Here is a 25,013-nt window from a genome sequence, read left to right as displayed (position 1 = left end):
ATTAACTGTTCCATAGCCTCTAATTTGGAGTGAAGGCTGCAGTTACAATCTGTCTTGGCCAATCACTTCACAGAGGAAGAAGAACTAGCAGGAAGTAACAAATTAAGAGGCGGTGTCGGGTCAAGTTTACTGTTAATTGCCGTGACGAGGGCTTAACAAACCTTTAACAATCAGTAATGAGCTAACATGTCCTCAGAGCAGAGAAAAGCATCCGTTGGATGAAATAAACAGTGTCAGTTAATAAACAGCGGTGAAGATGAAATCAGCCGCTTCTGCTCCAACCCTGAGCTACTGCATTATTTAACCTGTCAGTCTGTACATTACAACTGTCAAGTCACATTTTAACCACAGCGCACTTTGAAGTTCTGCAACTGTTTAACCCCAGTTATAACCTCCAAATGAACTACCTCCTAAAATGTACAAGTTTCAAAATCCAAATAAAATTAAATCAGAGGGGCGGTACTCACACATGTAAAATATACCTCTAAATTTCTGCAATATACCACAACCATTCCTGGAGTATAAAAAGCCCAGTGTGAAAATCTTTGATGTTAATCTAAACCTTCTATAAAAACTCTCATCAGTTTACAACATTTCCTCTTTTCTCATTACAAAGATGTGATATCGACCTAGTGATTTGGTTGTAGTGTACAAGCTTAAAAGCTTTGCTTTGCCACCTGCTGGTCACTGCTCCATTTGAACCTTTCCTCCACCACTGATGAGATAAAGGGGACATTCCTGATTAAAAACAGGCCATATAAACAAATAAAAACAATAACAATAAATAAAAACTAATAAATAACTCACATGGGCTTATAATATTAGTTCAATTTAACCTCTCACCATATATGGCCCACATCTTGACGTGCACAAAGTGGGCAGAAAAACACACTTTGGGAATCACTTACGTGTATTTTCAGCTGCTCCCTTTTGCCCACTACAGCAGATGGATCCACTTGTTTTATTTGGCATCCTTCCTACTTATGGAGGCTTGTGACCCTCCGTGGCTGGGTCTGTCTTGCCTCCCAGTCTCAAACCAGGGATCTTTTGCATGTAAGGTGTTAACTACTACACCACAGAGACAGTTTTGGGAAGCACTCCTATAGCTCTTGATTGCTTATTGGGGATTGAGTTAGTTATTTTATTCCACATTTAAAAAACAGATGTTTTACTTCTTTAAATATATTTGCAGTGTGTTTGAAAGGTTTAGAACAGCAGAATGCAACAAATGTTTTAATCTGCTGTGAACGTGGTTGTTTATTGTGAACTAAATGACATTGCAGTGAACATCCACCTCACAATTCATTTTAAGATATTCCTCATGTTTTTCAGTTTCTGCATCTTGTGGCAATTTTTGGTCCTTTTTGTACGACATCATCTAAAAATTCTCTGTATCCATTTCATCCATCGTGGAAAGTCCTTATAAACAAATCCAAACTGTTAAACTAACCTTTAGTCTCGCTAACAAATCCACTTATCCTGCAGTCTGACTAGCCCTTTTTGCTCTTTTCTTTTCCTGCTGCTTTGACATGTAGTTCCAATCACAGGTGAGTATAAACTGAGAAAACAAAGTGGCAAATGTTTGGTTTGGTTTGAGGAAATGCACTGTTTTCTTTTTGTAAGATAGAAACTGGTACAGATTTGGGAAGATTGGGAAAGCTTGTTGCGTTTGTATAGATCGGTACAAGTATCTTTCCACACGTGCAGTTTCAAGGTACAAATAAGAGTTTACATGTTTTGGTATCTATGTTACCCATTATAGGGGTCATAAAATAAAATATTAATGAAGATAAAATAAAATGAAGGGAAGATATTTTGCGAATTATCAATTAACTGTACCTTATTTTGTCTCCTGTTGTAGATGAGAACCACACTGGCTCTGCAGCCGAGAACAGCAGGCTTCTAGATGTTCCTCGGTATCACTGTGAAGGAACTGAGTCTCCTTATCAGACAGGACAGCTCCACCCAGCCATCAGAGTGGCCGATCTCCTGCAGCACATCAACCTAATGAAAACATCTGACAGCTATGGCTTCAAGGAGGAATATGAAGTAAGATTATTATCTGTACTGTTGACACTAGAGCTTGTAATATTAATTACAGAAGAGGCAAAAGTATTATTAGTAGCAGGAAATGATGTATTTTAATGTGGAGGCTGACACAGAAGTATTATTTCTAAAATCAATACTGCTCTATTTAATGTTTTGGCCTCACATTAAAATGAAAAAATGACTACCAGGTCTAAATTGCCTCTTAATTTGAGGGTACCTTCTGCTCCATCGACTGAACAATCAATGAGACACAAGCCATTTTTATGGTCATTTTATTTTAATGTCTAATAAGAATTTGCTAGTTGAATCAAACCAGTCGAACAAAAGTCGAAAAGCACCTAAGTACCACTTTCCTCTCAGATATATGCAATAGTACAGAAGTGTTATTTTTAAGGATCCATGACATCTAATTGTATTTTTATTACTTCGTGTGTTGTTGGTGATACAGAGCTTCTTTGAGGGCCAGTCGGCCTCCTGGGACGTGGCCAAGAAGGAGCAGAATCGTACCAAAAACCGCTACGGGAATATCATAGCATGTAAGCAAGACATCTGCGTTACTGCATTTTAAGTCATAGAGCTTTACAGGAAGAAGAGAAGAAGAAATTGGGAGCAGAAGTAAGTGTACAGCCTGCAGAATTAAAGGTTTAAAATCAAGACAGGACCAAAGAAAAACCACCTTTGTAAGCAACAACAAAAGAATCAATGAGCAACATCTTCAAAAGCTCAATCACCTCTTCAGCCTCTGCCTTGACTCTAAGAGTTTTCCTTGTGTTCCTTGAGTCCCCAGACTCAGAAAAATTGAGTCACAAAAGGGTCTCATGCTACTTACTTGCATACATACATAACCATGCTTATTGACAGCTGTTGTAATTTTATTGGCATGATTTATTTGTATATAGAACGTTACATATAATCTGTTGTTTGTATTATCATGTAAAATAATGAATAAAGCAATACAAAGAGGTTGCTGCACCAAAAATCTTCCACCTTCCTTCACAGTTTCACTTCCATTCAGTGAGTAGTTAGCGAGGATTGGCAGACAAGTGTTTTCTTGCAAAGTACGGATTACTGTGTAGCAATCTGCTAGCAACCAAAGAAATCGCAAGGTTTTGATACAGAACTGTAAACCTACCGACTAAAAACAACCTCTGACTCACCATCCGATTGGGAAATACAGATTTTTGCCAAGTTGTCTCTAGACTAGTCTGTGTGACTCCGTCCGAACCGAACACCTTGTTAAATTATTTTATTAAATCCCAACTACACACTGAATAAAAAAATAGAAAGCCAAAACACGAAATTCAGAAAAACAGCAAACCATGAAAACCTTGAAATAAAAATTCTTTAACAGCAAATCACCTTTCTTACCTGTCTGTTTCTGCTGCTCTCTCACACACTGTTTTCTTAGATGACCATTCAAGGGTTATTCTGCAGCCCATAGAAGACGACCCGTCCTCCGACTACATCAACGCCAACTACATCGATGTAAGTGGAAACGCATCGAATGCTACTATTGGCTCCCAACGAAACCAACGAAACCACACTCCCTCGCTCGTATGTCAGGCCTCTATACCTTGATTGCGTCTACCAGTCATTCATCATACCATTTTATGCATCCAGCCATGCAGAAAACACATCATACATGCAGTACATGTGTCTGTCTCAGGTGTCGGTCTTGTTGTCTTTCTTTCAAGTGTCCCCATCAATTCACCTGTCCGTCCAGAACTGAATAAGTTATCTGATTTATATGTACAACATAACGGATTTTAAGTCATCATTTGGATTTAGCAAACTCGTTTTCCAGGAGACCAGAAAGAAATCCATTTAAAGGAGTGACTTTAAGAACTGACAGTGCTAGTTAGTGAGCTTTAGAGGTGATGGTCAGCAGGTTTTGTTACTGTTGGATGGACCCAGCAGTTTTGTGCATTTGAGTAGTTTTTTAAGCTAAGCTAAGCTAATCAGATTCTAAGGGTAGCTTAATTTCTAGCATTTTTCTTGACTTGAGTCACTTTTAACTGTTCGACAAACCTATTCAGCTGCCTTATACATCTATATACAATTAATTTTCCATCTTTTGCTTCATCTATTACTTGCCTATTGTTTCTGCATTCACCCACGACACAGTCTTCATCAGTTCATCCATTTTCTGTCATCTCTCAACAATCATCTGCACACCAGTCACTATGACTCACATTGTGCTTTTTTAATGCTAGTATGCTTATCATAAGCTCCACTGTATTATAATTTACTGTCATTAAAACTCTTGCATGCATTCTACCACTCACATTAAGCTAGAATTAGAATGAATAGAGTGGGCACTCCCTAATCTTTGTTGGCACAACAAAGGCAGCTGTCACACAATTTGAACTGCACCCAAAAGACGGAGAAAGCTGGAACATCAGTATGTGATGGTGGTTAAATGAGATTGTGATATGCCAGCTTTCTGAGTCTTTTTGGTTCTATTGTGCTCTCCATGGAAGATGGTCAAATTCCATTAGGGAGTGTCCTCTCTATTTAGTCTAATTTGGAGTTTTAGATCACATTTTTTTTCTGCATGTCCTGATCAAACTTCCATTATGTCAATGCAGCTTTTCTTTTTTCTGATTGACACTCACTGACATTGTTGTGCTTTCTTTCTTTCTTTCTTCCACTCGTTCTTTCTGCCTGTGGCTTGGGCTGTAGATTTGGCTGTACAGGGATGTAAGTATCACTGTGGTCTTGTTCATAAATGCCCCTGAACAATTACACCTGCTCACCTGTACATCCATGAACCAGTCCTTATGCATCAAGACATGATGTGTATCCATTTTGAGATGCTGGGGCATCCTTTGCATGACTGATCGCACTTCATCTTGGCCACCAACCACCATCTTTGCATCTCACTGTTTGGTGTCAATTTGCATATGCATATTCACCACTTGTGTCTTAATTGCTTTAATGACAACTTAATAAGTGGTTGTCATAGCCCACGGCACACCTGGCAGTTGTTGTAGATGTCAAGTAGTAGTTTTTAAGTGGAAAGGAAAAATGATGAGATGACCAACTTTGCACATTTTAACATGAATTCAACAGTATGCAGTGCAACTCAAGTATGGAGTCAGCTAAAAACGAATTTCATCAGTCTGTCAGAAGTTTTCTCCTGTTGTAGATGAAAGTGAGGTAGTAAGGTAGTTTAGTGTAGAAAGTTATCATTTCCAGCCGTGATAAAAGGTTTTAGAATTTGACACGATTATGTTTTCAGCTCATATTAAGGACTGTGGTGTTCTGTTTGCAGGGGTACCAAAGACCAAGTCACTACATTGCTACACAGGGTAAGATGCTGCACCACACTCAATTACATGCAGGAATTCTGCATTACTGCTGTTTTATAGCATAGCAACTATTTAATCACAAATTGTAACCGTACTTACAGCAGAATAAAGTGTAAGTATACTCTGCATCTATGCGTAGGTCCTGTTCATGAGACAGTGTATGACTTCTGGAGGATGGTTTGGCAGGAACAGTCAGCCTGTATTGTGATGGTAACCAATCTGGTGGAGGTTGGAAGGGTAAGTTGCTCGTTTTTCTACACTCAGTTAATTTCAGTTGGTAACTTTATTAAAATTACTATTACTTAGTCAAAACTATCCAAATCTCATTTTTTTTAAATTCAGCAATGTCCACTGCAGTGCTATTGCAAATACCTGTATATTTACAGTTAGGTAGGAAAATTGCAAGAATGTTAGTGTGATGTCTCTGTCAACAATCCTGTAAAATATACTCTCTAAATTATGTATAACATATTTGGTTTAAAAGTGGCATTTTTCATATTGGCATCATATTAAATATCATTATGCAAAAAAAAGCTATATTTGCTCCTTGATTCAAGCTTGTCTTTATTTTTTCGTGGCTTTTTTTCTTTCTAGGTTAAGTGCTATAAATACTGGCCAGATGATGCTGAGGTGTATGGAGACTTCAAGGTGACTTTTGTGGAGGTTGAACCACTCGCTGAATATGTGGTTCGCACATTTACACTGGAGAGGGTGAGTAAAACTTGTTATAATCTAGCAAAAATTAATATTTTGTATTCATTTTGCATTTTGCTTTGATGTAATTTATGCAAAAAACTCAGGTAGAGGTGTAGCTGCACCTCTAGCTGTTGACACAGACTTGGTTTTGTTTATCGTCCTCCTTGTAGCTTCAACAAAACCAGTTAATAAGTTTGAGACATATCTAGAAAGGGTGTTTATAGAATAAACACATTTCATGAAATTTTACTTAAAGATGTTTTTTTTTGTCTTTACTCAGCGTGGTTTCAATGAGGTCCGCGAAGTCAAGCAGTTCCACTTCACAGGCTGGCCTGATCATGGAGTTCCATATCATGCCACAGGACTTCTTTCCTTCATCCGCAGAGTTAAAATGTCTAATCCACCTTCTGCTGGGCCAATTGTGGTCCACTGCAGGTATAAAAATGAATTATTAGAAAATAAACATGCATAGTCAAAACAAAATGTTTTCTCTCCCAATGACGGACATAGAGAAAGATCTATAAAGTTAAAATTTGTGTGCTTCACTTTCTGTCTGCAGTGCTGGAGCAGGGCGCACAGGATGTTTCATAGTCATTGACATCATGTTGGACATGGCAGAGAGAGAAGGAGTGGTCGACATCTACAACTGTGTGAAGGCTCTTCGCTCCAGGAGGATCAACATGGTACAGACTGAGGTGACTGCATTACCCATCCTCCATCTGCATCCACATTTTTAATATAGACGTAGGTAAAGCTTGACTTCAAACTCAGCCATCAGCATGGTACGGGCTGAGGTGACAAGGTTTTATGTAGTTACCTATTTTCCATGCATGCATGAAAATATCACCTCATTAAGTTCAATTCGTCAGCTTTCACTTCTGTGAATGTAACACTGACAATAAGTAAAAGTCATACATAATTTTCATATTTAAAGCTTACTCTGGAGCCCTCTTGTGTTAGTAAAAAAAAAAATCACTATCACGTTGAACTGTTCTCTGAGGAAGCACATTCATCTGTCACTGCATGGGTGTATCCGATTTGCCTGAATTTGTGGTTGTTAAACATTTTTTAATACATAGAATAATAATTGCAGAATAATAGAAGCATAAATGAGTTAGTTCTAAACAGAATATAGACAATATATATGTATATGCATCCAAACAAAGAGGATCCTTCTTTGACTTTAGTGGTTATTATTCTTTAAATTAATATTTTTGTAATGTTTTTCCTATTAAAAAGACCACAAATAGTAATTCAGATCATATATATAAACTATCAAGCAGTGCAGTAACAATGGGGCAAAAGTAATTTCAAGCTTCATGGTTCAGAACAGCCTGTAGGTCAGAGCATAAAGCAAACTTTTAAAAGTTTATTAAATTCTTTGTCATACTTGAAGGCTGGTGAGTAGACAGAATGCAGGTCGATGCAATCTTTCATGGACACATTTCATGTCCAACTTAAGTATTCTGCACTATTGGCCGGTAACAGAGTAACAATTTAACAGCTTATAAGACCCATTGTAACAAAGTACATTCACAGCCGTTCACCAAAGCAGGTCAGTCTGTGTCTCATCATTGAATTGAAGTTGGCGTCACTTGCTTGAAAGATCTAAAAACACAACTGCCAGTATGGACTGACTCACAGGTGAAGTACACCTAACCAAGAGTCATCACGTCATCCATCCCTCCACCTCTCATCAGTCTTCACTCACTCACAGTGTGTGCATCACTTGTTTGTCTTATACAAAGCTGTATTTCTTATTTTTCTAATGTTGAAATATGAATGTGCAGAATATGTGATAATATGTGTATTATAATATATGTCTTCAGGAGCAGTACATATTCATTCACGACGCCATACTAGAGGCTTGTCTTTGTGGAGAAACAGCCATACCGGTCTGCGAGTTCAAAGCAGCTTATTATGAGCTGATCCGCATCGACTCCCAGACCAACTCTTCCCATCTGAAGGATGAGTTCCAGGTAAAATCAAACTGTAATCTGTTACTTTGCGCCCAGAGCTTTCAAAGTGGAGCGTGTAGGCCAGTGTCAGCCTGTGGTAAAGCAGCACAGAGGGCTCTTCAGAGTCTTCAGAGTCTGAGAGCGCTCTTCATTTACAATTGTTCTGTTCTGTTCCTGGCATCGCAGCAGACTAAATCTTCCTAACACTGACAATTATAGCTGCTGTCAAGAAAGGTCACCTCACTAATGGTTAAAAAACATACTAATAAAACCCACAAACTAGTACTGAAATATTAAATGGAACTCAGTAATCAAAACTTTAACAATTCCTACTTCATGTCCTAAAATGAAATCTCCTCTAACCCGTTCTGCTGTGTAATTCTTTTTACAATATGGGCATTAAGACATTTGCTGTGTATTATTACATCAAGAGGAACCACTTGCTGTTGTCATCTGCTACTCCTGGATGTAAAGAATGGGTTTTAACACACAAAAAATATAATTATGTGGAGTTTCTGGATACTCAAACTCATCAAATTCTTTCTCTGCAGTGCTGAACCTTGTGACTTGTGACTTCCAGAAACCAAATATTTTTAATGCACACAAGTTTTTCTTTCCCACCAGCTTGGCTTTTGGGTCTATTTCTATCTTCATGGAGCCCTTCTTTGAATCTTTTGACACTTTTAATTAACGTACATCATACATTTCTCTCTCTGTCCAGACATTAAACTCAGTGACTCCTCAGCCACAGCCAGAAGACTGCAGCATTGCGTTGTTGCCTAGAAACCAAGATAAGAACCGCTTTATGGATGGCCTTCCTCCAGATAGATGCCTTCCCTTCCTCATCACAATAGATGGAGAAAGCAGCAACTACATCAATGCTGCTCTGATGGATGTAAGTCAATAATGTGTTACTGGAACACACTGGAAGATTGTGTTATTTTCAACACATCAAGCAAGAGTAGTTTGGGACATTTCACACTGTGTGTACATGTGCAAAAAGACTTTCAGCAGAACCGGCTGATGTGTTACTCTTACCACAATTTCTGTATATTTAATGCCAATTATATAAAGACTAGATTTAACACTCGGTGTCCCAAACTGCGGTCACATTTTTGTTGAAAATGATACAGACTTTTATGAAGGTACATTGAAATGATGATGAAGATAAAAATATCACACAACACTTAAACTTACTAACATAAAACATACACACACACACACACACACACACAGACTCCCTTCCTTCTTTGTGTGATGCTGTGTTTGTGGTTTTAGCAGCAGAAGGCTAGAGACAAATCCAGCCTCTAAAAAGACGACTAGCTTTTCTCTGGCCACCATTCAAACGTTGTTTATGTTTGCAACTGTTGACATTGCCTCAACGCGTTGCCCATTTACCGTGACTTGAAAAGAAAGTCATTGAGTAGGTAGAAATTTTGAGGTAAGGTTTTAAGGTAAGGTCATTAGAAGGTTATTATCAGGTTTGTGAGTAAAGATATAGTGAGAAAAAGATAGTAAGAGGTGGGCTGTAGGTATGTGAGTAATTTCCTGATAATGTGTGAACATTTGCATGTTGTGGGAACAAACCTGGCTTCTCTCCAACAAAGCTGTTGGACAAAATACTGTAAAATTTCTAGAGTTCAGTCAAGTTTTAGGCGTTTACCTTAAAGTTTAGTTACTCACCTCTGGCCTCTCTCTAACCAAGCTGTCAGAAGAGTTCCAGGTAATGGGATTTTACTTCAAGTCTCCAATACTGGATTTGTTTCATGGCTTCAGTGTTGTTCTGCCACCAGATTCATTTTTGTGAACGACATCCACACCCTAAATCCTAAACCCGTGCCCGGCCCTCACATTAGATTCTCTGTCGCCAAGCAGTCACACCTGCGTCACACATTTGGCTGTACATTTTCATTTAAGCCAAAGTGGGTTCAGTTCACATTCAGACCAGTTAGTTCTTGATTCTTTTTTTATGTGAACTTTGAAGAAGTTTGTCTTCCTGAGCTAACTGAAAAAAAAGTTAACTGACCCCATCAAATGTAGTTTTTGCTCTATGTGTAGTCTTGTGCATGTTCCCAACCCTCACAGTTAATAGACCCACTGCATGATCATCAAACCAAAGTCACCTTTTAACTATGCTTGCTTTCCCATGTCTCACATACTGTGCAGCTCTACTCTGCTGTTTGTGTTTTAATGTGCACACGTGAGAAAGAAACGTACTGTGGGACAGTCAAAATAAAAAAATAAAAAACAATAACGCACAGTTTAATAATGCTTGATTGAATCATTAAGAGTGTCTTCTTTGTCGGTGATCGCTTTTGTTGTCTCTCTCCTTCTCTTTAGAGCTACAGACAGCCTGCTGCATTCATCGTTACCCAGCATCCTTTGCCCAACACTGTCAAAGACTTTTGGCGCCTAGTTTACGACTATGGATGTACCAGTCTGGTGATGCTAAATGAGATTGACCTGGCTCAGGTATTTTACATAAAGTTCTGCTGTGTTTCTTAGCATAGCATTGTGTCTTTTTTACAGTAATCATGGATTTATTATATAAGATTAGCTTATTTAGAGCTAATAAACTTGTAAAGGAAAGATGGAAGAAAACAATCCTGCACACATCCAACATTCTTAACCAAAATTTGTAAGCACATTTCATTTTAAGAATTTTTTGTCTGGACAAAAAATTGTCAGGGATTTTTTTTTGGGTTTTTTGCATTTGTCTCTATTTTTTCTGAAATTGTTCCAGTGTTTTTCTAAATGGTGTAATTGTTCTCTCTCAGGGTTGTCCTCAGTACTGGCCAGAGGAGGGCATGCTGCGTTACGGTCCCGTCCAGGTGGAATGTATGTCCTGCTCAATGGAATGTGATGTTATCAGCCGGCTCTTCAGAGTCTGCAACCTCACCAGGGTGGGCAGTCAGAATCATACTACGTTTCTATTATTATTTATTTATTGTTTTATTTCACCTTTATTTATACAGGTAAATCTCATTGAATCAATCTCATACAAGGTGTCATTTTCAAGGCGACTTGTTTTAAATAGCCATACAAAAATACAGCATGTTAAAACGCACTATAGTCATTAAAATTCATATAACCAATTACCTGAAAAAATACATACTGGGAACATTAGCTGGAAAAATATATACCTATTTACAGTGTAAAAGATGGATGTGAGCATGTGATATCACCTGTGGGTCTGACACTGAGCCAAAGGTTTTAAAACTCCTCTAATAGTTTGGCCTGACATTTCAACATTGGTGCCTATCAGGATTGACTCGTTTTTGGCGCTAGCCTCAAGCGTCCATTTGAGGATCTGCAGTTTTTGACATGGCTTAATCAGTTTTTCTGATTCTGTCTCTTATTCCAGCCTCAGGAAGGCTATTTGATGGTTCGTCATTTCCAGTACCTGGGATGGTCGGGGCACAGAGAAGTCCCCGCGTCCAAACGCTCTTTCCTCAAACTGATCCTTCAGGTTGACCAGTGGCAGCGTGAAGGGGAGGAGGGAGAGGGAAGAACCATTGTGCACTGCCTGTGAGTGCACACAAATCAAAGAGTTTCTCTTCTTTTACCATTGAAATTAAAAGCATCAGCCCTGCACAAGAGTTGGAAAAACCCCAAATGAAATATTAAATTGTGCTTTTTGCGACGTATCATCGTGTATTCTGTTATGTTTGTTTGTAGAAATGGAGGTGGGCGTAGTGGAGTGTTCTGTGCCAGCAGTATCGTGTGCGAGATGGCAAAGAGACAGAGTGTGGTTGATGTTTTCCACGCTGTAAAGACCTTGAGGAATAGCAAACCTAACATGGTGGATACTCCGGTGAGTTAACCATAAACACTTTCTGCAAAGTGAGAAAGAGCTCATGAATGCATTATTCTGTTATTACTATTATACACATAATAATACAAACTTTAGTCAAACAGTGAATGTGTGATAGTGCATATGTTTAGTTAAGGGTGTATGTGTGTGTATGTGTCTGTTTGCAGGAACAGTATCGGTTCTGCTACGACCTGGCATTGGAGTTCATCGAGTCGTCCTAAGTGAAGGACAGAAGAGCAGAATGAGGAGAAGAAGAGTCGGAGAACATCTGTTCACATCTTGTGTGTTTGATCCTTTGCTTTGCTTGGTCTCGATCTTTGTGGCGGCCGTTGTGTAGCATCCATCTTGCATCTCTACAAAAGGCGCAAGCGAAACGGGCTCCTTGTACAGGTTGTTAAACAAAGGGAAATGCTTAGACTTTTAACAGGAAATGCGATGGGGAGGAGGAGATGTTACTCCTTTCACTCCTTTCTGCTTATTGTACAGCTTTTTGAGTGCCAGCGGGCCCCTGTATGCTTCGGGCCCCATTTAAAACATTTAGCCTCTCACCACAGCCACCTCCCATGGACTTGATGCTTTGTGCTGTTTCAGCTGCAGTACTTCCTATCTACTGTAGATGTCTCTCTCTCTCTCGCTTGCTCGCTCCCTTGCAAGCAGCTTTTGATAAACTGCAAGCTAAAGTTTTCAGTGGCCCGACATTCCTGCTCTCGTGCTAATTTCTGACTAATTTAACTGTATTGGGCGTCTCATCATGGTGATATTTGTAGTATATACAGCCAACACTTTTGTATGAGAGCAAGTGAACAACTGAAAGTTAACGTCCGGAGAAACTCTGTGAATGGTTCTGTTTCTGCTCCGCACACCTTTCAAATGACTTTAGCGAACATTGAGTCAGTACATTGTTATGAACAAGTATGAACCTATTAACATTGGTTACACGCAGTTTATTATTTTTGGAAAACAGAAAAAAAGAATAATAATTTTGTCCTTATTAAATAAAGTAAAAACAACACTGTGAAAGGCTTGTTTCACAGTCTTGAAACAAAAGAAAACCAGGACCAGGAAACAAAAGAAAAACAGGAAGTTTACATCGGGATTATTAGACTTTTAGATTTTTTTAAATAATATTCATTTAGCTGCAACTTGACAAACATTATGTTATGCTTTTTGTTTTAAAACGTGTGTTATGTATCACTTTTCTTTTGTAGTATCATGTACCTACCTACTGGTTAGACTTTTGCAGTCTGCATTGTACATTAGACTGTGACATTAGCGGAATCATGTTCTTTTCAGGGCTGGGCCCAATGCACTTTCAATTCAGCCTGTACATAAATGGAAAAACAAACAAACAAACTGCAATTATAAAGAGATTTTGGACATGGCAGAAAATCTGCCTATTTGCCCATAGAAAAGACTGAAATCACACATTCTTTGATGGCAAGATTAACTGACAGTTTCCATTGACAGTATGGCTTGAATAGAATTGGAAGTGACCTGACCCCAGGCTTCATTTGTTTTGTGCACTGGTGGCCAACACTCTTCTCTTTGTTGTAATATTATTATTTTGTAGCTGATGTTTCTTCATAAGCCAAAGACTTTGTGTAAATATGTCTATACGGATAAAGCACATTGTTTGTATTTATTGTTTGTTTACTTGCATTGCTTGTAAGAACAATCATTTTCCATTCCATGTTCGCCCACCAGCGTTTCTTAAACCGCACACGGGGACGCAAAATGGGCTGCAAGTCTGTTTCCTCTGGAGTCTTGAGAGTATTAGTGTGATTTATCGAGGCCCCTAATGGGTCCCAAGGTAACAGATTACATCTGCCCAATTTGGGTCCATGAAGAAGAGTTTAAGAACCCCTGATTGAAGCTGTATATTAAAGCTTTAGAAGTAGTTTTTCAGTATTTAGGTGGAATTCAATAGTATTGTCTTTGTTTTCACTTCTTGAATCTCTGTGATGTTACTGTGGTTTATTTGTGTATGAGCCCATTGCGCTGTCTGTGGTCAGTAGAAATTCAGTGCATTTATATGCAAAGAGTATTTTGGATAATAGCGCCTATCCCTCTTAACGTCTTAGTCGGGATAAGCTGTTTATCTTCATCCTCGTATCCTGCTCACCATTATCCCGGGATACACACTGACTCAGTGATGCATAAACGGGCTTAGTGAGTGAAACACGCAGGACTGTGATACAAAAAATTTTATTGTGCCTAATCATTTGAATTTTCTTGTCGCTACAAGCATTTTTACAGCATCTTAGATCGCACCCAGGGCTTTGTTGAATGCGTTCTCATGAACGAACAGTGTCCCGAATACCTTTTGGACCATGATTCATTGTGTTTTTACTCATCAGAATGCTTCTTTGTGAGGCTTTACAAGCTTACAGAATATCAGATGTATTTCTGTTTGTGAACAAACTGAGTCAGAAAAAAAGAACTTTATTGTAAATAACATGTCAGATGTTCCACTTTGATGGAGCAAGAGCAGCCCTACTCATGAGGATGTTATTGTAAATAGAGTGCTCTAAAAGGCTCTATTGTTGGGTGAACAGTGGAGATTTAGATAATGGATGCAATGTCAGAACATTTGTTCTGGTGTAGATAAAAAAAGATACAGATTGTACTCTTGTTTTGGAGGATTCAAATTCAAGTATTGACAGATGGTGTTTTAAAAAGATAAAGATATAGATATAAGATTTCACTGAATACAGAACATTATTCTGTTGGTGGAACATCAGCCTTCAGTTTTGTTACTTCTGATTTTTGGTCTGATCCAAAGAAGGGAGAGAGAAGAGCATGGTGTAATAGTAATCCAGTCATATTTTATGTTTAGCGACAATGGATTTTGCTACATGCATAAATCAGTGAGAGCAGAAAGTGAACACAATATGTAAAGCCTCTTAACTACACACTTAAAGGAAAACTAAGAAACAAATCTTCTTAAGAGGCCAATGACTCCTCCTCTTTAAATCTGAAATAATGGCCCTGAAGCTGGTGTCTGGATGAGAGGCCAGTCTGACTATAGAGTTGATATTCATGGTTCATAATTATTCTTGTCTGTAATGTTTGGCTTATTTGCTGTAATAAAGACCACTTCTTTAATTAAAAGTGACGTGTTTGGAGAGTTGTTGTATTTATTCAACCATTATCAGCTTCTGATACATTCAGACCAACCTGTAGACATTTCATTTATTACCTGTAAGGTACCTAAGTGCTTATAGTCCCCCTGCACACCTTCCATTTTGATTAGCCCTGTTTGATGACTACACTCTTCCTGAATATAAAACAGAAACTTGGCTACTGTGACATCACCTGTTGTACTTCAGCTTTTGAAGCCTCAGTATTCATACTTTGGCTGCCACCAGAGTGGTTAGTGGGCTTTGTTAGAAGGCTGCATGCATAAATTGTATGCAGAAAATTGAACATACACATACCCGCTAATTAGTGCTAAGAAACAGACTGATAAAATTATGAAAGATTAATAAAATAACTTAATTTTGTTCATCAAAACTGACACACAAACGTCTTGGACCACAAAGCAGGCCGTATTATTTGTTCCACAATAATGTCAAGAGGTCCAGTTTCTTGTTGGGAGGTTGGTCAACATGGTCAACTCAAATGGATGGAGTTAACTTATAATACACAAAACTGTTGTCTGTCTGTCCGTAAACTCTTGCTACGTGATCAAACTCGGCACATAAGCACACTATTATTTGGTTCAAAGTCTCTTAGCAAGTTGCCACTCGTTTGTGCACCCAGTTCTTGTTCTTTTGTTTGTTTGTTTTCCAAGTGATTAAAATTTTATGCTGTACCCCAGCAGAGACGGCACACTAATCATTGATGAGCTTGAGCTCCTGAAGCCTCATAGCTATACAAGGTATTATGATGTTGTCATGTTGCCCATAGCAGCCACTTACCAGTGGGCTAAAATTACTCACTTGTGGCATTTATGGTCTTATCACTTTAATTTTATATCATTTATTTTGATAGTAAGCTGTAGTTTATATCTACAAAAAATATTGTAGCATTGTCATGTACTAAAAAGAAATAGTGTGGAGTCTATAGGAATTGACGTGCTCTTAGAGCCAGCAGCAAATGGCCAGTAGAGGAACTGCAGTTTTTGGCACGTTAAACTTTGCTTCTTTTTTTTTTAGCCACTTACTCATGACTTGAGCTTAAATCACTTTTCACTGGATGAACAAAAGACAAAATATGTCAAAATTAAGTCAACTTGGAGCACCATAGGAGGATTTAGTATAAAAACATTCTTTATGTTTACTTTTCAACATCCACCACCCACATTACTTAGTGCTTTGTTCCTTCTCTTTCATTATACTTCTTAGATAAAAAAGTTTTATGATTTAAGCTAAAGGTGGAACTGCTTGGGCAGCACAGGAACAGGCAGGTGCTGTACTGCTCAAACCTTCCAATACCCAAAAAAGGTGCGACTAAGCTGGGAGCATGATGCGTATTTCCATGATATTTAGCCAGCAAACTGTATTGTATTGCTTCATAAACAACCCCATGTGGGATTTTTGAGCTAAAATGCCACATACCTGTGCTACAACTGCACCCTCTCCATCTGATACACATAGAGAGATCTCAAAGCACTCTTACAACTATGCTGTTTTCTTCAAAAAGTTTAATTTGCATAATTATTTACAACAGATGGTTGATAGCAGTACTGAGAAGAGGCAAAGTATACTGAACCACATTGATAAGCAGGGAAATAATAAAATGATATAAACTGTTGAAACTGTTTCGAAACCTTGCATTTATAAAAGAAAGTTTACAAGTCATTTATAGATAAACAAAAGTCTAGAAATGAAATATTCAGCTTAAATTAATCCTACAAACACAAACTGATCTGTAGAATGCTGTAATACTGACCAGCAATGAAACACTAAATAATACATTCATTTTCACTATCCTGCATGCTATCTGAAGAGCTTATAAAATAATGTTGACAAAGAAACATTAAACAACAAAAATATGGTCAAGAGTGGAAAATAGTTCCATTTAAATTAGGCATATATTATATATATTTATATATGTATATTTCTGTACAAATACTGAATATTTGGCATTATATTTATCCTCATTATTGATATATCTAACAATTTCAAAATAGTTTTAAGCTAACCACAAACCTTTTTATGCTATGAAATTTTTCTCATGTCACTTTCCAAAAACCCATGAGAGGCCTTTTTTTAAAAAAATGTTTTCTACCCACAGCCACAATACAAGACATTTCTCCACCAAAGGCAAACAAAAGTGACTGTTCTCTCTCCTCATAAAACATGAGACACTAAAAAAAGAAACAAACAAACAACATAAATGTAAAGAAACTCAACAAAACAAAACCCTATTAGGACAATGTACAAATTTGAAAGTGTCTATATTTAGAGCTGATCAGATGATTTATTATGACTCATACCCATAATACAGATGGGCACTGAGGTTACACTGAAATGAGCAATAAAAACAACCTGAATGACATAAGAGGAAATACGTAACCTTTAAGGCTGCCTTAGACATTCATTATTAGACTGTTTAAGAGAGTTTGATGAAAAGCACGGTACCACTCTCAAGTTTGTAGAACAGCTCAGTCACTATAGAGGAAAACAGGACAACATCCTCCTAGTTTTCTCACTGATTGCGTTGATTCTTTTTTTGTATTCGGAGATTGACTACAAGAAGTTGCACTCTTACTCACAACTGACCGCAAGGTGATTGCCTGGCGGGAGGCAGCCAGTCTCCAAACAGCTGCAATTTGACTCAGACTGATTGTCAGATGGATTGGGGAGGGTTTGCAAACAATTGATGTGAAATTTATAAATACCGAGATAAAAGGTCAGTCTACACCACTGAGTTAACTCGACTCCCCTGGTTGCATTCTGATTCTGCTCTTATATAAATGCAAGGTTGTTGAGCACCTATATCACTTTGGATTTAAATCAATGTTCTGAGTGATCTCTGAATGAATCAGTTTTAGCTATTTCGTTGCAGTTGCAGATAGGTAGCATGAAGGTAGCAGATAGCTTATCTTAGCATAAAGACTGTGGGGAACAGACAATCCGTGTCTCTCTAAAGGTCATAAAATCTTAATGCAAGCACCCCTAAAGACATCTTGTCATATTCCAAACCAACATAGCAAATATTTGTAGTTTGATGTTTTAGTCTATTTTTTCACATGCACAGATTCTTTCCTCTGTTTCGAGTCTATGTGGTCAAGCTAAGCAACTGCTCGCATCTTCAAAGGAGACACGAATGAAAGTGGTAAGGTCAACTTTTCTACATTAAAGTGTATTTCCTCAGTGTCAGGCCGGTTGCTGCTGAACCGAAACCCCTACGACTTCCCACAGATGTGTCAAAAAATCTAAAGAAGATAATGAAAAGTTATCCCTAATATTTAAATAAGGCTTATTGCTTGAAGAGCAGACACACTCTCACACGTGGGAGCATGACGTGAAACGTGCTCAACAGTGACTCGACGGTTGTTTGGCTTGCGACAACAGGGCGACGCTCTGATGTCATCGAAAGTCACGTGGTTTTACGAGAAGAGAGAGCAAGCAATAGAAAGACATCTTTGCAGTGCAACTGTATCGGAAACAAGGAGAAAAGAAAAATTGAACGATATTTTAAATGGAGTCCAAAGAGACTTTAAAGATCCCCAAGATATGAAGAAGGGCAACTCAGGGCGCTATCTTGAGGATATACAATGACACTGCTGTTGTAGTGTGTATGCGTGTGTGCATTTTGATGCTTTTGGTGTTTGCTGATTGTCAGAATAAAACAACAACCAAAAAAAAAAGTAAATAAAAAAGCAAATTCAGGAAAAATAAAAGTACAAGGAGAAGCGTTGGTTGATTCAGCACCTATACAGACTTCTCTGAGGTTTAACTTCAGGACAGCTGTTATATGATGTCAGGCTAAAATATGGACGCTGTAAAGCATAACAGCTATCTTGAATAGCGACTAAACAGGGAAACGTGACCCCGACAAAGTAACTCTGACTCGTCATGTTCACGTGAATCTTTTTTTAGAGCGTTGCTGAAAGTTAGTCGACTTTCTGTTTACACTATATTATTTTGAAATCAGCATGAAAGAAATCCTAAACTGAGTCATGAGGAGTGAGCTGTAAAGGATCTGGATGGCGATGACAGCGTGGTGTTTTAGCTCCTGCGGTGCACAGCTCAATGAACGTGGTGCTTTCGGCTCTCTGCGAAGGAAAGATGATCTGCACCAGGGCCTGCAAGCTCTGCCGCCCCACAGAAATACTGCTGCATAGTACACAGGCGTGACAAAGTGTTCCTGTGGAGATCACAACTACTCCTACTAAAACCATGTTTGCTAAAACACTAAACCATGAGGTAAATAGCTGTAGGTGAGCCTGCCTGTCATTGTATGAAAACACTATTGCCCTTTTTTTTTTGGCTGGTCAAGTTTTGTCAGTCTCCCGATTCTGTAGACGTAAATGCCAAGAATGGCAGAAACATCCCAAGATTACAATATCACAGCTAGGAGGAATTAAAAGAAAGACCTTATTAAATAAGTAATCTTTTATGATTAGCAGAAATGGATGTGACATACACTCTGACGTGTAGCATTTACACTGTCATATCCACTGGTTCTCTGCAATTTGTGTGTGTTTTTCATCTCATGTCATAAAAACGAGTCACTATGAATCTTTGTCAAAGAAAATGTGGAAAACAAAATAGCAAATCCTCCTTTGATACCCTCTAGACTTTATTGTGCTGAAGTTTATTACAATAGGACCTCTAAATCAGTCAAATATAAATGTAAATCCATTTGAAATTCTGCAGCCCGGTATCCAGCCCTTGTAAAGGTATTTCAGACAAACTTGCACTCTTAGTGGTGCAGTCCTTTGCAGGTTGCAGTCTTTTTTTCCATACTTCAACCCAAAAACATTCACTCAGTCCTATGTGAATCAAACTTTAAGGCACCTGAGGATTTGTCATATACATAGTTGCCAGACTTCTAAGCCCCTCATAGCATGATGGGAAAAACTGGGAGACGTGAAAGACAAATATTATGTGTTTCATTGGAAATGGTATGCAAATGAAGGGTAAATGGTACCATGTTTACACAATAGCCCTGCATTATTCCACAATAGCACACACTTTAGCTAAATTTCTGACCATGTGTGCCGTTATTGTCACAATATATTATATTAGCATCCCTGCGACTCTTGAGGACATCTTTGTTTCTGACGTTAGCCTTCCTGACATGCAGTTGGTGCAAAAACATCCCTCCCATTCATGCCGTGTGGCCGTTACTCTGAATCCTGTTTATTTTTTTAAGCCATTCTTTTAAGGTGGCGAGTTCAGAAAGCGTCAAAGTCATTTTGTAGATTTTACTCAAGCTTACTGGTTGAAAAGCCCGCAAGCAACAGTAACTCAAAGCTACAAAAGGACAACAAATAAAAATAAAAAAGCTTCTTTTCAATAGGTAGTTCTTTAAATATCATCAAGTACTACATAAGATGGTATCACAGTATTCAGTCTGTGGGAAGTAGACTTGATTTGCATGACTTTCAGTCAGGTGGAAGAGCAGCTGGATTGTTAAAATAGCCCATCAACGGTTGTCATAATTCAGAGAAACGGTCGCCAATCATTCCAAGGGCGCAACTTAGGGAGGAACCAGTGAAATAAATGAGGACTTTCATATTTCTAAACCAACAGACCAAACCTACAGACCAAAACTGAGTGAAGATGCTAGGGAAATGATATTAAAGGATGGAAATGGAGACAGCCCCCCAAGACGAAATAAATGAAGAGTGATGAACAAAATCACCACAGTTCTTAGATTTGGGGGTAATAATTGAGAATATACGTGTTCATTGAAGCGCTTAACCGTGTATTATATGCATACGGCAATGAACGCTAAGATGGTAAATTGTATGAATGATAATAAAGTAGTAAATTGTAATATTATGTGAAAAATGGACAAAATGTTCAAATGCAACCCAAGCAAGGAGGCTAAAGAAAAGGTTTCTGTGTGATAATACGGGCTGGATGAAAACTGCAGCCTGTATAGCATCAATAAATTAAAGACAGACCACACCTTTCCACCAACCAACTGCTCTGAAAACCCCAAAAAACCCAAAACAAAAACACTACAGAACGGTATGAATTAAAAAAGAAAAGCCCCAAATAAATGGATATGAATGAAAAAACGATTTCCTCTTTGAAAAGGGGAAAATAAATCTGACCAGTCAGGACGTACTGGATCCTCCCTCTTGCAATACACTAAAAGCTGTGTGTTATTATTGGCTGTAAATTGTATTGATTCCTCGGAAATTAAAGCCAAGTCCTTGTCGTCTTTTGGATGAAATTACTGTACCTTCTTCTTTGTTCTACAGTGGGACACACAGCCTGCAGGGACATATATGCATTTAGATCAACTAAATCACTGAACTCAAATGTGGATAACAAGGAGCTGGATGGCAGATTACCTTTATTACTCAGTTTAAATGCGAAACAGTTACTTTCTATATAAATCTGCCTACTTTAAACATCCTGCTTTCATTAAATCCTATTTTACTTAATTTATAATATTCATTCATGTGTGAAGTGGCTCTACTACGATTTCAGTTTTCACAGATAAGTGTGCGCTTTTCTTTCAGCAATACTTCACACTTCTGGAATAACTGTGAACTACATTTGTGATATCGTAAATTTGATAAAAGCGTAGGAGGATGTAATTCTCTCTGTGTCTCCTGTTATTTTATCACACCCTGTTTCGTCTTTAAATCAGTCACATTAAGTAGAAAAAAAAAAAACGATTTGAGATGAGCAAATATACAATAAAAAAGTAAAAGGTTTGAGAGTGACTTCAGCCCTGTCCAATTTAGTTGGAATTTCATCTTATTTTTATATTTATTTATTTATTTTTTGCATCATCGGAGGCTGTACATTCACGACTGTTTTGGTTAAGGCCATCTGGTAAGGTAGGGTCTTCTAGCACTGATGTACACCCACAATCCCTCACAACAAGCATGTTTCACTGCCTCCCAGAAGTACTGATGGTACACAGACTGCTCTCCCCTACTGAGTGCCATTCCTGTGGCCATAACAACATTCGTATTCATTAGTTGGGGTTCAGATTGGCAAATGAGGATGAATGGGCTTGCATCGCAGGTGTCAGGGAGTATAAAATATGGACGCGTATTATTATGTACTTTCAGCTATAGCAGTATGCCCTTGGCTCAAGGCGGGCATACGGTATTCGATTTTAGCTTGAGGTTGGTGGAATGTCAAAGCCTGTAATCTCTCCCATGCGATAAACAGATATCCCTGACCTCTTTGCAGTTTCGAAAGGAACTTAAGCCATCGTACCTTCTCCACATTTACATCACTGAGGGCAAGAGCATTGCAAAGATGATCGTTTCTAAAGTCACAATCTACCACAAGTCATCGGAGAGACGGTGGGCACCATATTAATAAATCTCTGTTTAAAAAGTCCTTGAGTGTGTGTGTGTGTGCGTGCACATAGGACTGGGTAAAGGACAACAGTTTTAGAGTAAAAAGCAGCACCATTTACTATAGTAACTGAATATTGTTAAAGTGTCATTTGCACCTGTCTTTCCTAGACTATGTGAGCAGATCAAAATAAGAACAGAAGGGCTTTCATTATGCGCCACTTGGTAAAAAGGTCAGATGCAGTGAGTTATGAGAAATGGTTTGTTAGCTAAAGAACACCTTTTAGTCATTAGGACAGATACATTGTCAAATCAACCAACAACAGGTTTAACTAGAAATACTAAATGTTTACTGTAGATTGTGACGTTGGTCATATGATAGATACTGCAAGTAGAAGTAAAAGTGTTAGAATTACAATATTTCCTTACGCGATGGCAGTAATGCCATTAAGAAGAAAAAAAAGAAACAATATGACAAAAAGGTGCAATTTCTATGACCTATAGAGTAATACTGTATGAAATTCTGTAGTAAATTTTCCATATCTGTCCTTGCAATTCAACTGCAACAATATCGCATGAGCTTCATAAACTACATTTCCCTTGGAAATACAAACATGTATATTATAAGGTGCAAAATGCATTTTTTTTTTTTTTTTTGATACAGTCACCTCTTTCGGGCCATGTAAAACTCTGTTTTGTTAATAATTCATATTTTTTCTGCAATGGAAATGCATCCAGCAGCAAATAACCTACATGTCGTAGAATTGTCTAGTCTTGATGAACATGAATGGATGTGGAAATGATGGAGTTTTAGTCATATTTTTAGATCTCAGTCAGCAACACTGGGCAGCAGCTGCAGCATGCCTGATTAAACATGGAAAAGTATTGTTGGATCGATATGAAGGGTCCCAAACACCCTATCAAAACTTTTGTTACTCTCCATCTATTCCGACTTCAAATTTAATGGGAAGCGTTGAAGAAATGACTTCCCCTGCATTTCTTTCAGCAGTTACAGATTTTCAGAGGCTCGTCAATCGCGCTAAGTGACATCATTATGGGAAACCACCCCCGCACAGGTTGCTTTAGCCCAAGACCACTGTTGCTGGTGAGAAAAAAGTTGCACTTTTGTGTTTTCTTTTAAATGTGGCAAGTGCTGTATAACATCACCCTCAACACAGTGCAAGAATGGGAACGATGGAAAAGTCTAGTACCCCTTTTCCACCCGCCCAGTCCAGGTGCCTAATCTTCAGCTGGTTCCGTCCATTTCCAAAGAAGCAGAGGTGCCGTAAAATTGCCTGTCCCAAAGCTGGAACCATCGGTGGCTATGGGAGGGGGCTACTGCATTAAATCCACCAATAATTGGCATATGCAATCCACAAAGGCTTTTCTGTTGCTGTGACTTCTATGATGTAGTGGCCGTTTTTTCAGACCTGTCAAAATGTGGGCTGGTTCTCAAAAGGCACCGAGGCAGAACTGGCACTGGCACTGTATAAGTGGAAAAGAGGTATAAGAAAATGCTGGTGTGGAAAATAAAAAAAAACAGTGATGTGGTGTAGTAAGGATGAATGTTTGTTTTAGGCTTTATAAACTAATCGTCATGGTGCAGAACTCGTGGGGGCGAAAAAAAAAATCCCCTGTGGTCTTAAAACTACACTAAGCAAATTTCTGTTTTAGCCGCTCCAAGTGGCAGAAATGTAACTGATTTTAATTTTTTTTTTTGCTGTTGTTATTCTTATTTTAAATATCCACATCCGTGCATAAACACCATACTGTCATCACCAATTCAGCTGGCCCAAGATCATCATTAGCCAAACAAATGACCAAAAAAACAAGAGGGAAATGATCTGTTGTCCAGTTTTTACTGTTCTGGAGACACTTTTGGTTTCTACAGGTGAAATATTTGCTTAGTGTAGATTCAGTAGAGACAACCCAGGGTATTACAACAGATGGAAACATGAATGAGCAGCGACAATAGTTGACAGCACAAGGGGGCTGAATGTGGCGCCACGTGCTGGTGTCGAGTGGAGGTGCACGAGGGGAGCTGAGGATGAATCCGTGGACCTCAAAGCCGCGTCTGGGCTTCAGGGATGTAGATCTCGATGCTGTCTGCCCTCTCTGTGGCCGAGTTCTGTCTGAAAGAAGCTGCTCTTTTGGCAGCCATGAGGCGTCTGCGGGCTTCCTGTCGCTGGCGGTCCTGAAGGTCCAGAGAGCGTTCCCGCATCACACCGCCACGCCCCTTGGCTGACCTTTTTGGCAGAGGGGGTGGCCACTTCCGCTCCTTAAGACACAGAATGACATAACAACTGGAAGTTGGTTCACAGTAGGCTTCTTAATATGTACTAAACAAGATAACAGCCCAGTAACTGATATTTATTATGGTATTTTCTGCTGGGACGTGGAAGTAAACTGTGCAAAGAAAACAGAAAAAAAATCAGATTATAAATAAAAAAACAACCCAAAACATGAAAATGTATACTTTTTATTTAGTTTGCTTGTTGTACGTGATTGCATTATGGAAAAACACAAAGGGGTTTCTTATTGAGCTCAGAGCAAGAACTTGTAATTGAGAGTTATGAGGAAAAGTTAATATTAACTAGCAGATAAAAGACTGCCACAGTGGACAAATGTAGAATGAAATTGGGCAGAGATGATAAATGTTGATTAATATGGGGCCAATTAATTAAATATTTAAAGCACCTTTATTCACTATGAAGACTTGATTTCGGGCTAAATTTGGC

The 25,013-nt window shown here is 38.5% G+C and overlaps 2 protein-coding genes across 6 annotated transcripts in view; one reads left to right on the top strand and one right to left on the bottom strand.

Moving 5' to 3' along the window:
- Positions 1–14,938, top strand: part of ptprk (protein tyrosine phosphatase receptor type K) — a 106,726-nt gene extending 91,788 nt beyond the window's left edge. Inside the window, exons 22-37 of the mRNA XM_085373090.1 lie at positions 1,862–2,049; positions 2,498–2,585; positions 3,458–3,534; positions 4,732–4,749; positions 5,324–5,360; positions 5,500–5,597; positions 5,955–6,071; positions 6,337–6,491; positions 6,616–6,751; positions 7,886–8,035; positions 8,736–8,909; positions 10,355–10,486; positions 10,792–10,917; positions 11,379–11,542; positions 11,693–11,828; positions 11,996–14,938. Coding sequence (XP_085229216.1) covers positions 1,862–2,049; positions 2,498–2,585; positions 3,458–3,534; positions 4,732–4,749; positions 5,324–5,360; positions 5,500–5,597; positions 5,955–6,071; positions 6,337–6,491; positions 6,616–6,751; positions 7,886–8,035; positions 8,736–8,909; positions 10,355–10,486; positions 10,792–10,917; positions 11,379–11,542; positions 11,693–11,828; positions 11,996–12,049 — 1,850 coding nt within the window. The 3' untranslated portion in view covers positions 12,050–14,938. The remainder of the gene's footprint in view (positions 1–1,861; positions 2,050–2,497; positions 2,586–3,457; positions 3,535–4,731; positions 4,750–5,323; positions 5,361–5,499; positions 5,598–5,954; positions 6,072–6,336; positions 6,492–6,615; positions 6,752–7,885; positions 8,036–8,735; positions 8,910–10,354; positions 10,487–10,791; positions 10,918–11,378; positions 11,543–11,692; positions 11,829–11,995) is intronic.
- Positions 14,939–24,337: 9,399 nt separating this feature from the next.
- Positions 24,338–25,013, bottom strand: part of LOC146617331 (disks large-associated protein 2-like) — a 116,420-nt gene continuing 115,744 nt past the window's right edge. For all 5 annotated transcript variants that reach the window (XM_085371894.1, XM_085371897.1, XM_085371895.1 and 2 more), the window contains one exon: positions 24,338–24,553. In XM_085371894.1, the coding sequence (XP_085228020.1) occupies positions 24,338–24,553 (216 nt within the window). The remainder of the gene's footprint in view (positions 24,554–25,013) is intronic.

The sequence above is a fragment of the Diplotaxodon limnothrissa genome, linkage group LG15, assembly GCF_057381915.1.
Source record: "Diplotaxodon limnothrissa isolate DT_005_m linkage group LG15, D_limnothrissa_male_GT1.1, whole genome shotgun sequence".
Classification (NCBI taxonomy): domain Eukaryota; kingdom Metazoa; phylum Chordata; class Actinopteri; order Cichliformes; family Cichlidae; genus Diplotaxodon; species Diplotaxodon limnothrissa.
Note: the sequence above shows the minus strand (reverse complement) of the source record. Positions and strands in the feature narration are given on the sequence as shown.